Genomic DNA, 15,118 nt, shown 5'->3' on the forward strand with positions numbered 1-15,118 from the left:
AGAATTAATTTGAAAATGGTTTTGCCAGGCCACAGTTTTTTGACTTCAAACAGAATTTTAAAAATTATTTTCATAGTTTAATTCCTCCACTAAAATTGTCTACATTCTTATTCTGTTTCCAAACATATTCTGAGCTAGGTGTAGTGGTATACACCTTTAATCTCAGTACTTAGGAGGCAAAAGCAGGTGGATCTCTGTGAGTTCAGTGTCAGTCCAGCCTATACAGTGAGTTCAAAGCTATCCAGGACTACAGAGTAAGACCCTGTCATAAAAATAAAATCAATAAATAAACAAACAAAAATCCAAATAAACATATTCGGAATAATTTTTAAAAACTCTAAAACTTTGATTTTAGGTTAAATTATTTCTAATACTTTATAAATAATTATTAGTATACCAATATATAGGGATACTTTAAAAATTGTAGAGATACTACAATATGAACAAGACCTCTTTTCTAAATCAAATTTTAAAATACATAAATTTAGAAATGCTAAAAAGATAAATGTAACTCCCCTGAAGAAAACAGGTAATTTCTACAGACAAAGATAATTTCATTAGCAATAGGCATGTTTTGGTTTCACCTTTTATGAACAATACTATTTTCCAGGATTACATAAATGAAATATCCACATATGTCAGTAAGTGGTAGAAACTCAACACACACTGGAATGACTTTTATGTAGCCAAGTAAAATTATTGAGCTATAACAAAACATCGGTGCTTGTGGTAGGCATTCGTATATGTGCCCTACATCAGAGAACTTGAAAGAGAACGTCCCAAGATAAAGCTCATGTGCTGTGGCATGAAGAAAGGCTTTTCTTTCAGACATCCATGTTTATAAGTGCCTAAATCACACTTGGCAAATGGTAGTGTACAAGATGCTCAAATGCATTTGGAATTGCTCACAACGGATCTAGTGCTAAGTATCAATTTGATCAGGGCAAAGCCTGCTCTGACCCTGTGTGCTCCTTTTCCAGACTATCCCATGCACAAGAACCATGCTACCTCATTATGCTATCTGGTTTAGTTAATATAGCCATCCATCAATGGCTTCTTAAATTTTAACATTGGCAGCATTCAAACCATAAAATAATTGCTCACCCTTTCAATAAAACCCTTGCAAGGCTTTAACTTTACAAATAATTGATACATTAACATTTAAAGGTGTCTCCTTTGATTCTACTGGTTTCCGACCACAGGAGATGACAGTCAAACTGCTTTCTATAAGATAGTATATGGCTGTGAATGTTTGACATATAATGACCCAAAGAGCAAAGATGACTTTACAAAAAAATATAAAGTAAATGTTAAATTTAAAATCAATTTGTGTGTGTATGTGTATGTGTGTGTGTGCTTGTGTAGTGTGTGTGTGTGTGTGTGTGTGTGTGTGTGTGCTGTGCATATGTGCATTGGAGGGCAAGAATTTTCAAAGGCCAGAGGGCATTGTCAAATCCCCTAAAGCTGGAGATACAAATGGTTTTAAGTCGCCTGATGTGGGTGGTGGGAACTGAAATCTCAAGAGCCGTATGTATTTTTAACTACTGATCTATCTCTATGGCCCCAAATCTAAGCTGTTTTAATCCTCAATTTAGTGATTTGAATTTGATCCAGGAAGGACTAATGCTATCAAATGAGGGTAGCCTCCAGATGTTGGGTTTTCCAAATGGAAAACCCCAGGGCTAGGACGCTGACTGGGACATTACCAGAGACAGCAAAATACAATATTAAGTCAAAATGTTGACGAGACCCATTTTAGCTTCAATCTGAATATCTACCAAAGCTTATGTATTAAATGCGTGGTCCTCATGCAGCATTGCTTAAAATTGGAGTATTTAGAAGGTAGTAAAATTATGGAAGTGCTGACATCATGAATGGGTTGATCCAATTTTGGATTCATAGTTCAGTAGATTTTGGGGTAGAGGGACTACTACAGTGATGAGCTCTTTCTTTAGTGAGCAGCTTTCCTCCACCACGTGTTCTCCACCATGATCTTCTGCATTGGCTCAAAGCAATGCGGTCAACTGACAGTGTGTAGGAGCCTGTGAAACCAACCACCTCTACTTCTTAAGCTCTTCCCTCAGGCATGTCCCCAGTAATGGAAACCTAACCCAAGAATTGAATGTTTACACTACATTTAAACCATAGCATTAAAATAGTTACTACAATACTAAAGAAAAACTTACATTTTAAGTCTTCAAAAGGGACATTTTATTCATTATTTATTTATTTACTTATTTATTATTGAAGTTCACAATTTCTTTTTCTTTTTTTGTTTTTTTTTAATTAGATATTTTCTTTATTTACATTTCAAATGATATCTCCTCTCCTGGTTACCCTCTGAAAAAATATCAAAAACTAAAACAAAAAATAAGCCCTATTTCCTCCCCCCCGCCCCCGCTCCCTGCTCACCAACCCGCTTCCTGGCCCTGGCATTCCCCTACACTAGAGCATAAACCTTCACAGGACCAAGAGCCTCTCCTCTCACTGATGACCAACTACAACATCCTCTGCCGCATATGCTGCTGGAGCCATTAGTTCCACTATGTGTACTCTTTGGTTGGTGGTTTAGTCCCTGGGAGCTCTGAGGGTACTGGTTAGTTCATATTGTTGTTCATCCTAAGAGGCTTCAAACCCTTCAGCTCCTTGGGACCTTTCTCTGGTTCCTTCACTGGGGACCCTGTACTCAGTCCAATGGATGGCTGTGAGTCTCTACTTCTATATTAGTCAGGTACTGTCAGAGCCTCTGAAGAGACAACTATAACAGGCTCCTGTCAGCCAGCACTTGCTGGCATCCACAATAGTGTCTGGGTTTGATGATTGAATATGGAAAGGATTCCCAGGTAGAGCAGTCTCTGGATTGTCCTTCTTTCAGTTTCTGCTCCATAGTTTGACTCTGCAACTCCTTAGATGGGTATTTTGTTCCCCCTTCTAAGAAGGAAGGAAGGAAGCATCCACACTTTTGTCTTCCTTCTTCTTGAGTTTCTTGTGGTTTGTGGATTGTATCTTGGGTATTCCAAGCTTTTGGGCTAGTATCCCCTTAGCAGTTGAGTGCATACCATGTGTGTTCTTTTGTGATTGGGTTACCTCCCTCAGGATGATATTCTCCAGATTCATCCACTTCCCTAAGAATTTCATAACTTTATTGTTTTTAATATTTGCGTAGTACTCCATTGTGTAGATGTACCACATTTTCTGTATCCATTCCTCTGTTGAGGGACATCTGGGTTGTTTCCAGTTTCTGGCTATTATAAATAAGGCTGCTATGAACATAGTGGAGCATGTGTCCTTATTACATGTTGGAGCATCTTTTGGGTATATGCCCAGAAGTGGTATAGCTGTGTCTTCTGGTAGTACTATGTCCGATTTCCGGAGGAGTGGCCAAACTGATTTCCAGAGTGGTTGTACCAGCTTGCAATCCTACCAGCAATGAAGGAGTGTTCCTCTTTCTTCACAACCTTGCCAGCATCTACTGTCACCTGAGTTTTTGATCTTAGCCATTCTGACTGGTGTGAGGTAGGACCTCATGGTTGTTTTGATTTGCATTTCCCTGATGACTAAGAATGTTGAACATTTCTTTAGGTGTTTCTCTGCCATTTGCGATTCCTCAGTTGAGAATTCTTTTTTAGCTCTGTATCCCATTTTTAATAGGGTTATTTGATTCTCTGGAGTCTAACTTCTTGAGTTCTTTGTATATATTGGATATTAGCCCTCTATTAGAGATAGAATTCGTAAAGATCTTTTCCCAATCTTTTGGTTGCCGTGTTGTCCTACTGACAGTGTCCTTTGACTTACAGAAGCTTTGCAACTTTATGAGGTCTCAAAAGGGAAATTCTAAATAGTAAATATAGAAATGTTTGAGAACATCTACTTAGCAAATATCTAAGGCTAAATATTCAAATGTAGTATGACTCTCAACTTTTAAAAATTGAAAGAAAAAAATCTATGCTGTTTTGAAGCTTAAGAAAAAGAAATTGAATTTTAGAAGTGAATCTCACAAGAGTATGTTCTTCACAAAAAGAAACTCATCTGTACTAATGGCTGTTAATGACACAAGGGCTTTGCCATTAATGTGATGCCCAGATATAGTAAGCATTCACTCACAAACAAGTCACTGTAAGGATCAGTCAGTCTAGAAGTACATCAGTCAGTACTTTCGGAATAGGAAAAGAGGTGTTAGAAATGTAAAATGTAATAATATATCATTACTTCTAACCACACCAAAGCTGGGTAAACACTGTCTCCCGGGCCAGACTGACTTTCAGTGCAAATACGAAAGTAATGATACACATCTTTCCAGTTAACATTTATTCAAAATATTTTATAATTACACTTTAAACATTTCTAAATACCTTCCTTCCTTCCTTCCTTCCTTCCTTCCTTCTTTCCTTTCTCTTTCTCTTTCTCTTTCTCTTTCTCTCTGTCTCTGTCTCTGTCTCTGTCTCTGTCTCTCTCTCTCTCTCTCTCTCTCTCTCTCTCTCTCTCTCTTGTGTATGTGCACCCACACACACACATTTCAGCACAGATACATAAGAAGGCTAGCAGATGGTGTCAGATCCCCTGGAAGTGGAGGTGTATGTGTTTAGGAGCCACCCAACACTGGTACTAGAAATTGAAAATGAGCCCTCTCCAAGAGCACTTGGGACTTTTACATACTGAGCCACCTCTCCAGCTCTTAATAAAAATTTACGGTACATATTGATAGTAATAATACTGAATATTTGACTTACTTATAACCCCAGGCAGTTATTCCTAATATGAGGGCCAGCACTAAAATGGTACCGGCAATTATTCCTATTATAATATTAGTGCCAGCAACACCTAGAAGGGAAGAAAAGAAGGAAGATCAGTGATATGACATTCTTTCAGTAATTTTCTTTTCTAGGACTGTAATCATGCTAACAATATCACCTGTTTTGTAAAAAGGGTTTGACATTTTTTACATCAAGACTTACCATGTCTGTCCACCTTTCTTGTCTTGGATTTTAAACAAGGATTGATAAACTTGAACGACTACTTCTAAATAATGTCTTTTGAAAAGCTACTGAGGTCTGTTCTATAAGAAACACCTCCAACTAACATGTATTATACTGTCCACCTCCCACTAACACTCCTTAGAGCCCACCCAGCTGTCTCCAACAGTACCCTATACCCTTGGCTTCATTATCCCTGGCCACAACTCATGGCAGGAGGCCATGCTAGCACCTGGAACCTCAGAAGCCATATGAGTACCCCAAAGGCCATGCCAATTCCTAGAACCCAGAATCCCAGAAGCAATACCAGTACCCCAAACCCCCGAAGTCATGTATGCTGCCAAAATCCAGTGGAGACACCCTACTGCACCTGAGGACTTCCTGGTAATCAGAACCACCGGTCACATAGGCCAGAAGACCAGAGAGGAAAGAGAAACCAAGGGGAAAACATCCATCAAAGATAAACTCAGAAATCAGCATGTCAACCTATAATTACCCCAAACCCAGATGCCTAGATGCCAGTATAAGAACACAATTAATAACAGCCAGGACAATATGTCCCCACTGGAGCCCTGGACATTCCAATTCAGCTCAAGCACAGCACAAGGAAATGACCTCAAAAAAATTTTTTTTTGAAGCTGATAGAGGTCCTTATAAAGGAAAAAAAAAATTATATCCATTTAAGAAGTTCAAGAAAGTTCACCTAACTGGGCTGCCTTGTCCTACAACACCCAGAGGAAACTCCATTTCCAGGTGCTCTAACAATCCCAGGATCATAGGATCAGAGGTGAGAAGGACACATCTGCCCCAATACCGGAAGTAACTGAGAACAGCGTGACCCAGGTACCCAGGAACTCCACCCAACCAGTGGCACAGGTTCCTTCTGGTCTGGGCTGGTGTCCTGAGCAGACCTTGGGCACGAACTCCATAGCCAGTCCCACAACACCCAGAAGAAGATCCACTTCCAGATGATCTCAGAATCACAGGATCACAGAGACAGCTGAACTCTGAGGAGTTATGACACAACCAGGATCACAGGAAGGGCAGGCTCGAGGCAGATATAGTGAGGGCAGGGAGCACGAGAGATAATCAGATGGCGGGAGGCAAGCTTAAGAACATAAGCAACAGAAACCAATGTTACTTGGCATCACCAGAACCCAAGCCTCCCACCATTGCAAGTGCTCAACACCACATAACACCAAAAAAGCAAGATTCAGACCTAAAATCACTTCTCATTATGATGACAGAGGACTTCAAGAAGGACATAAATAACTCCCTCAAAGAAATACAGGAGAACACACATAAACAGCTAGAAGCCCTTCAAGAGGAAACACCAAAATCCCTTAAAGAACTACAGGAAAACACAAACAGGTGAAGGAAATGAACTAAACCATCCAAGATCTAAAAATGAAAATAGAAACAACAAAGAAATTACAAAGGGAGACAATCCTGGAGATACAAAACCTAGGAAAGAGATCAGGAGTCACAGATGCAAGCATCACCAACAGAATACAAGAGATAGAAGAGAAAATCTCAGGTGCAGAAGATACTATAGAAAATAATGACACAACAGTCAAAGAAAATGCAAAAAGCAAAAAGCTCCTAACCCAGAACATCCAGGAAATCCAGAACACAATGAGAAAACCAAACCTAAGGATAGTGGGTATAGGAGAGAGTGAAGACTCCCAATTTAAAGGGCCAGTAAATATCTTCAACAAAATTATAGAAGAAAACTTCCCTAATCTAAAGAAAGAGCTGCCCATGAACATACAAGAAGCCTACAGAACTCCAAATAGATTGGACCAGAAAAGAAATTCCTCCTGTCACATAATAATCAAAACACTAAATGCACTAAACAAAGAAAGAATATTAAAAGCAGTAAGGGAAAAAAGGTTAAGTAACATATAAAAGCAGGCCTATCAGAATTATGGCAGACTTCTCTCCAGAGACTAGAAAAGCTAGAAGATCCTGGGCAGATGTCATACAGACCCTAAGAGAACACAAATACCAGCTCAGGCCACTATACCCAGAAAAACTGTCAATTACCATAGATGGAGAAAACAAGATATTCCATGACAAAACCAAATTTACACAATATCCTTCCATAAATTAAGCCCTTCAAAGGATAATAGATGGAAAACTCCAACACAAGGAGAGGAACTACACCCCAGAAGAAGCAAGAAGGTAATCTTTCAACAAACCCAAAAGAATATAGCCACGCAAACATAATTCCATCCCAAACAAAAATAATAGGAAGTAACAATCACTTTTCCTTAATATCTCTACTCATCAATGGCTCAATTCCCAATAAAAAGACATAGACTGACAGACTGGATATGGAAACAGGACCCAGCATTTTCCTGCATACAGGAACCCCACCTCAGTGACAAAGAAAGACACTACCTCAGAGTAAAAGGATGGAAAACAATTCTCCAAGCAAATGGTCCCAATAAACACACTGGATTAGTCAATTCTAATATCAAATAAAATTGCATCTCAACCTAAAGTTATCAAAAAAGATAAGGAAAGACACTTCATACTCATCAAAGGGAAAATCTACTAAGAACTCTCAATTGTGAACAACTATGCTCCAAATTCAAGGGCATCCACATCCATAAAAGAAACTTTGCTAAAGCTCAAAGCACAAATCACACCCCACACAATAATAATGGGAGACCTCAACACCACACTCTGCAATGGGTAGATCATGGAAACAGAAACTAAACAAAGACATAGTGAAACTAACAGAAGTTATGAACCACATTGATCTATAAGATATTTATAGAACATTTCATCCTAAAGCAAAAGAATATACCTTCTTCTCCACACCTCATGGTACCTACTCCAAAACTAACCATATAGTTGGTCTCAAAACAGGCCTTAACAGATACAAGAAGATTGAAATAATCCCATGCACTCTATCCGATCATCAAGGACTAAGGCTAGTCTTAAATACCAACAAAAACAACAGAAAGCACACATATACATGGAAGCTGAACAATGTTCTACTCAATGATAACTTGGTCAAGGAAGAAATAAACAATGAAATTAAAGGCTTTTTAGAATTTAATGAAAATGAAGACACATCATACCAAAACTTATGGGACACAATGAAAGCAGTGGTAAGAGGAAAACTCATAGCTCTAACTGCCTCCAAAAAGAAACTGGAGAGCGCTTATACTAGCTGCTTGACAGCAAACCTGAAAGGTCTAGAACAAAAAGAAGTAAATACACCCAAAGAAATAATCAGCCATCCATTGGACTGAGTACATGGTCCCCAATGAAGGAGCTAGAGAAAGGACCCAAGGAACTGAAGAGTTTGCAGCCCCTTAGGATGAACAACAATATGAACTAACTAGTACCCTCAGAGCTCCCAGGGACTAAACCACCAACCAAAGAGCACACATGGTGGGACTCATGGCTCCAGCAGCATATGTATAGCAGAGGATGGCCAAGTTGGTCATCAATGGGAGAAGAGGCCTTTGGCCCTGTGAAGGTTCTATGCCCCAGTGTAGGAGAATGCCAGGGCCAGTAAGCAGGAGTGGGTGGGGTGGTCAGCAGGGGGAGCTGGGAGGGAACAGGGGTTTGTTTTATTTTTTGGGTTTTTTTTTATTATTTTTTTTGGAGGGGAACCTGGGAAAGGAGATATTGTAAATAAAGAAAACATCTAATAAAAGATAAAAAATAAAAAATAAAAAAAGAAAGAAACAAATAATCAAACTCAGGGCTGAAATCAACCCAATAGAAACAAAAAGAACTATACAAAGAATCAACAAAACCAGGAGATGGTTCTTTGAGAAAATCAACAAGATAGATAAACCCTTGGCCAGACTAACCAGAGGTCACAGAGACAGAAGTGAAAAGGGAGACATAAAAATGAAGTATATTTTTAAATAATCATTCTATTTGTTGAATATTAACAGTTGAAAATACTAAAATCATATTCTACAAAAATCATGGAAATATTATTGATAATTTTTCTTATTGTGCTTGAAATTAGCATTTTCTTAATGTTTAACTTCAAAGAGTTTTTGCTATTTTGAAAATTTTAAAATATACTTACTGATAAAATAATTTCTCTCCTAGAAACACTGATAATCTTTTTAAGTAAACTGATTTTTAAACAATGTACATAGATATATAATGTGTTTTAAATACTCTCTCACTATCTCAGGTGGTATCATATAAGGGCTTTTGAATATATTTCCTAATGATTCATTTTTAATACTTCACGTTCTTTTACTATGCTTAATTCCCAAAGAATATTTTGTATGTTTTGAAACAATTTAGTATTCAACATTAGATGTAGGACTCTCAGTTATGGATAGTATTAAATATTTATTAATGATATTTTTAGGGTATGAAAGGATATGAATACAAAAGTTGAACAAATTCTTATGTATTACTTGATTCTCAAAATACTTAATATTATTAATATGTTTGATGTATAAAATGCATTTAAATAATAAAAAATTAAGAAAAAATATTTTTAAAAAATAAGTAAAAAAAAAAAACAAAAGAACTCCATCTCAAAAAGTGAGAAAATATTTTTAACAAAGTCATATAAGGAAATTGTCATACCCTAAGAAGCACATGCCTATAAAGGTTTATACCTTACAGAACACCAAATAATTTAGACCTGAAAAGAAAAGACCCCCACTTCCACATAATAATCAAAACACTAAATATACAGAACAAAGAAAAAATATTAAAAGCTGGAATGGGGGAAAGCCAAGTAACATATAAAGGCAGACCTATTAGAGTTACACCAGACTTTTTAATGGAGATTCTAAAAGCCAGAAGGTCCTGAAAGATGTCTTGCAGACTCTAAGAGACCATGGATGCCAGCCCAGACTTCTATATGTAGTAAAACTTTCAATTACTACAGATGGAGAAAACAAGATATTTCATGACAGAGACAAATTTAAACAGTATCCAGTATCTACCCACAAATTTAACTCTACGGAAAGTATTAGAAAAAAAATCAACCCAAGGAGATTAACTATACCTATGTAGACACAGTCAATAGATAATCTCATGCAGCAAAATCTGAAGAAGGAAAACACACACACACACACAACTACCACCACCACCAAAACAGTAGAAATTTACAATCATTTCTCATTAATACCTCTCAATATCAATGAACTGAATTCCCCAATAAAAAGACACAAAATGAGAATGGAAGCAGGATCCACCAATCTACTGCATATAAGAAACACCTCAACCAGCTATTGTCCTACAGAAAACGACTGAGGAGAACTTAGGACAAAGCAGGGAAATAATCCTGCACAAACATTTCTTCCATGGACAATTTTGTAAAGAGATTAAGAACTACCACACAGCCAGTCCAGCCAGCCTGAGGCACAGCCAGCAAAGCTCTCTCCCTGTGTTCTTGCATAGTGCTGCTGGAATCTTATCAACTAGTCAACACCAGGGACAACCGGATTGTTAAAGGACAGTGTAAAACCACACTGTCAGGGCAATATAGCACAATCAGAGCCCAGGTATTGTGCTACAATAAGCCCTGGATACCCTAACACAGCTGAAGTATAAAAGATCAGTTTTAATCCATTATTATAAAGATAAAAGAGGCCTTTGAGGAGGAAGTGGATCAAGTGGATCAAGGACCTCAACATAGAACTGGATACACTGAAACTGATAAATGACAGTGTGGGGAATAATCTTGAATGCATTCACACAGGAGACAGCTTCCTGAAGAGAATGCCAATAGGGCAGGTATTAAGATTGACAATTAGAGCCGGGCGGTGGTGGCTCACGCCTTTAATCCCAGCACTTGGGAGGCAGGGGCAGGTGGATTTCTGAGTTCGAGACCAGCCTGGTCTACAGAGTGAGTTCCAGGACAGCCAAGGCTATACAGAGAAACCCTGTCTCAAAAAACCAAGAAAAAAAAAAAAAGAAAGATTGACAATTAGTAAGTGGGATCTGGCAAAACTGAAGAGACAAAGGACACTGTCAATAGGAAAAAAAGCAGCCTACTGAATGGGCAAATAGTTTTACACATCTGACAAAGTACTAATTTCCAAAATGCTCAAGAAACTAAACATCAACAATCCAAATAAGCCAATTAAAAAATGGGGTACAGATCTAAATAGAGATTTCTCTTTGGAGGAATCTCAAATGGCTGAGAAACATCTTTAATATGTTCAACATCTTAGCCATTGGGAAATACAAATCAAAACTATTTTGAAACTTTGTTTTACATCTGTCAGGATGGCTAAGATCAATAACACAAGCGACAGCTCATGCTGGTGAGGATGTGGAGCAAGTAGAACACTCCTCCATTGCTGGTGGTAGTGTAAACTTGTACAGCCATGTGGGAAATCAATATGGCAATTTCTCAGAAAAACTGTGAATCAGTCTACCTCAAGACCCAGCTATATCACTCCAGGGCATATACCCAAAGGATGCTACATCCTACCACAAGGACACCTATGTCCCTAACAGCTTAGTTCATAACAGTCAGAATCTGGAATCCACCTAGATGTACCTCAACCAAAGAATGGATAAAGAAAATCTGGTACATTTATACAGTACAGTATTACTCAGCAGTTAAAAAAAAAAATAACATCATGAAATTTGCAGGCAAATGGATAGAACCAGAAATGATCATCCTGAGTGAAGTAGCCCAGACCCAGAAAGACATATATGGTATGTATACTCAGTTTTAAGTGGCTATGAGCTATAAAGTAAAGGATAATCATGCTACAATCCACACTCAGAGAGGCTAAGTAAGAATGAATACTCAAGGGGGGAGGCATGAGTGACCCTGGAAGAAGAAATAGAGTATGTATAAGAGATGTACTGAGGTCAAGTGGGGACAAGAACAGGAGGATCAGGGTGGGGGAGGATGGAGGGAGAGAGTTCTTGGAGAGACAATAGGAACTGCAGGGAATTTTGAAGGTGAGGTAGAAACCTAGTGCAATGTAAACTTCCAGGAATCTACGAGGTTGACCCTAGCTAAGACACCTAGTAATGGGGGTACAGAAGCCTGAACCGGCCATCCCCTGTAACCAGGCTTATTAAGATACCAACACCCACAAAACCTTTGACCTATAATTTGATCCGGTCTGCAAGGTATGCAGGACTTAAGGTGGCTCAGAAATTATGGGAACGGCCAACCATTGACTGGTCCAGCTTGAGACTCATGCCACAAGAGGAAGCCGACTCCTGACACTGCCTGGAGAGACAGGACCCAGAGGCTGAATAGCCCAGAGACCTTGGAGAGAATCAAATATGACTGGCAAAAAAAGTCAATGAAATGATGCTTAATAATATTTTACTATACTCATAGATGAGGGCCTAGTCCAATTGTCATCAGAGACGCTTCACCTAGCAACTGATAGAGTCATGATATAATAATATGTGAGAAAATAAAAAAAATTAATTAAAAGGAGAAGAAAAGTCACTGTGCTCCAGGTACTATGAATACTTGCATTCACATTGACTTTTGGAGCAACTGCCATGTGACCATTTACCACTGCAGTCTGAGGACATCAAGAATGAGATGATGTAGTTGTTTCAGAAAAATTTTATCTCTAAAGTATGAGCTTTTTAACAGCCTTTGCTTGGTTTCCTCTTCTATTCTTGGGCCAATCATGATCTTAGAATGTCATGTCTGACCTATGTCTTCGGTCTTACCACCTTGGCAAAGGACATTGTTTCTATGCTTCTCAAAGTTAAGATTATAGAAATGGGACTCTATAATGAATCATATTTTTAAAAACTTGTTTAAAAAACAACTCTTTTAAAAACTTATTCAGGTCAAAAATATATAATTATCTATTTAAATTGAATATTTTATGTGCACAAGTGTTTTGCCTGGTGTCAGCTGAGGGAAGAAGAAAGAGTCAGATCTCCTGGAAGTTGAGTTAATGGATAGTTAAAATCTATCATGTGGGTCCTGGGAAATGAACCTCTGTTTGCAAGAGCAACGGGTGTTTAATCTCTGAAACAACATTCTACTCTGTTATACGTAAAAGAAATGTTAGAAAATAAAGTCACAATGTAAAAAGGCATAGGAGAAGACTGAGAACTCAGTGGAACGAGGGGTTCTGAGAGTGAAAGCAGGGTAAGAAAGGGTGAGAAGGGCGAGCGGGACGGGGATATATCGTTTACATGTGTGAAACTGTTGAAGACTGAATTTAAAATGCTAGGGTTTGCTCACAGCCTTGGGTAATTATAACGCTTGACATTTTTTTGAAGTAGGACAGAATAAGACAAAGTCAGTAATCTAAATTATACTCAGTATGACAAATCTTTATAATGTAATCAGTATGACTGGTTTCATGAGGTAGACCTCACTCGCTATGTAGATACCATTCATTATTGAGTGATGACATAAAAAAAAGCCCTCAAATACAAATGTCCATTGAGAAAGTGGCTCTCTCATTGTATATAATATGACATAGTTACCAGTTGATACCTACCATTGCCAGACAGGGTGATGCCAGTCTTTGCATCATCGTTGTGAGGAAAGTGGGTGCCACAGTCGGCACCTGTCCAGTGCCTGTTGCATACACACTTGAGCTCATTGCTGCAAACCTGAAATCCAAAGGAGAGCCGGCAGAAACATCAGTTCTCTGCTACAGAGAAGCAAATGCATGCTGACTCCTAATTAGTATGCATAGAACCTGATCATCCTGAGATAGGATTTGTGCTTCAGATTCCAAGCCAAGATCCTCTGCTTTAACTGGATAATACAACCAGTTCAGGCAAAGATTCTGTAATGCCAGCAAAAATAACGTCATAGAACTCACTAACAGAAAAAAAAAATCTAAACAACTGCTAGGAAGGAATTTTAATGAGAATGAGAAAGCTGGATCTATTCATGGGGGGCTCACCTGTGGAGGACAAGTGTTTGACCCATAACTTAAATAAGACCTGTGAGAACAGAATTAACATGTCTAAACCAACCACCACTCTTTCTGATCATCCACGAATGGCACTTCCCCTGATGACTTCATTACTTTCAGGTTTTAAACTCAGCTGTCATCTCTGGTATGGTTTCAACAAGCATATATATGGTCAGTGCTGATTCATCTCTACCCAGAGGACCTAAGTCGTTAAATGCTATATTTAACTATATATCTAAATAAGTAATGAATGGCAGCTCACTCTTCCTTCTTTACTCCCCATTAAAAAAAAAAATTCCACTGTAGTTTGCTAAAATTCATTGCCTAAATCACATGCAGGAAACCTATCATTATACTGTATGGCACCCTATTAGAATAAGAAAAGAAGAAAGAAGAATTTGAATAGGAAAATTACTAGTTTTCTTATTCTCAGACTTTCTTGATTATATAACAAAAATATTCAAGTTGCTTTGATCAAGTTAGTGTTCACATATCAATAAGAAACACAGATAGTCAAATGGTCTATGATTAAGGAAAGGTTAAAGGATTGTATCTACTTTTGTAACATGGAGAAACGGCTTTCTCTGGTGAGGTTCTTCTGACACTTACTCCATTTCCTGAGCACACAGTGCCTGCTTTACTACTGGAGCAAGTGCTGAAGTTGAAGGAAGCCACAGGAAGACATCTGTGTTCCAAGCACATCATTTGAGGGCCACAGGGCGTCCCATCTTCCACATAACCGAGATCCACGTCTTCTTCAAGCTTAACATGCCCTCCACTAAAAAGAAATTGTGTGCAGAAAGAAAATGGGGCTCTGTTAATTCATACTCATCTGAGTTTAAAACTAAAAGTAGGCAATATCGCTTCTCCAGACTTCTGTTTATTTTTTGTTAAAAACCAGTAGTCAAAGGATATTTAAATTCTTGTTCTTCTGTTTCATTGAGATAGAATTTGAAGTAGCCCAGACTAGCATTGAATTTTTTTTTAAGATTTATTTATTTATTATATGTAAGTACACTGTATCTGTCTTCAGACACACCAGAAGAGGGCGTCAGATCTCATTACAGATGGTTGTGAGCCACCGTGTGGTTGCTGAGATTTGAACTCAGGACCTCCAGAAGAGCAGTCAGTGCTCTTAATGGTTGAGTCATCTCTCCAGCCCACATTGAATTCTTAATATAAACAAAACTGGCTTGAACTTTTGTTGTTCTGGTCTCCATCTCCCATATGCTGGTACCAAAGGCCTACATCACCACACCCAGAAGTACC

General features: G+C 38.3%; 1 protein-coding gene across 10 annotated transcripts in view; it reads right to left on the reverse strand.

The window, feature by feature from the left end:
- Adam22 (ADAM metallopeptidase domain 22) overlaps nucleotides 1–15,118 on the reverse strand; it is a 233,357-nt gene that overhangs the window by 29,672 nt on the left and 188,567 nt on the right. For all 10 annotated transcript variants that reach the window (XM_031379990.1, XM_031379989.1, XM_031379992.1 and 7 more), the window contains exons 23-25: nucleotides 14,459–14,627; nucleotides 13,424–13,538; nucleotides 4,731–4,821 (exon numbers count right to left, since the gene is read on the reverse strand). In XM_031379990.1, the coding sequence (XP_031235850.1) occupies nucleotides 4,731–4,821; nucleotides 13,424–13,538; nucleotides 14,459–14,627 (375 nt within the window). The remainder of the gene's footprint in view (nucleotides 1–4,730; nucleotides 4,822–13,423; nucleotides 13,539–14,458; nucleotides 14,628–15,118) is intronic.

Source organism: Mastomys coucha, unplaced genomic scaffold (assembly GCF_008632895.1).
Source record: "Mastomys coucha isolate ucsf_1 unplaced genomic scaffold, UCSF_Mcou_1 pScaffold19, whole genome shotgun sequence".
Lineage (NCBI taxonomy): Eukaryota > Metazoa > Chordata > Mammalia > Rodentia > Muridae > Mastomys > Mastomys coucha.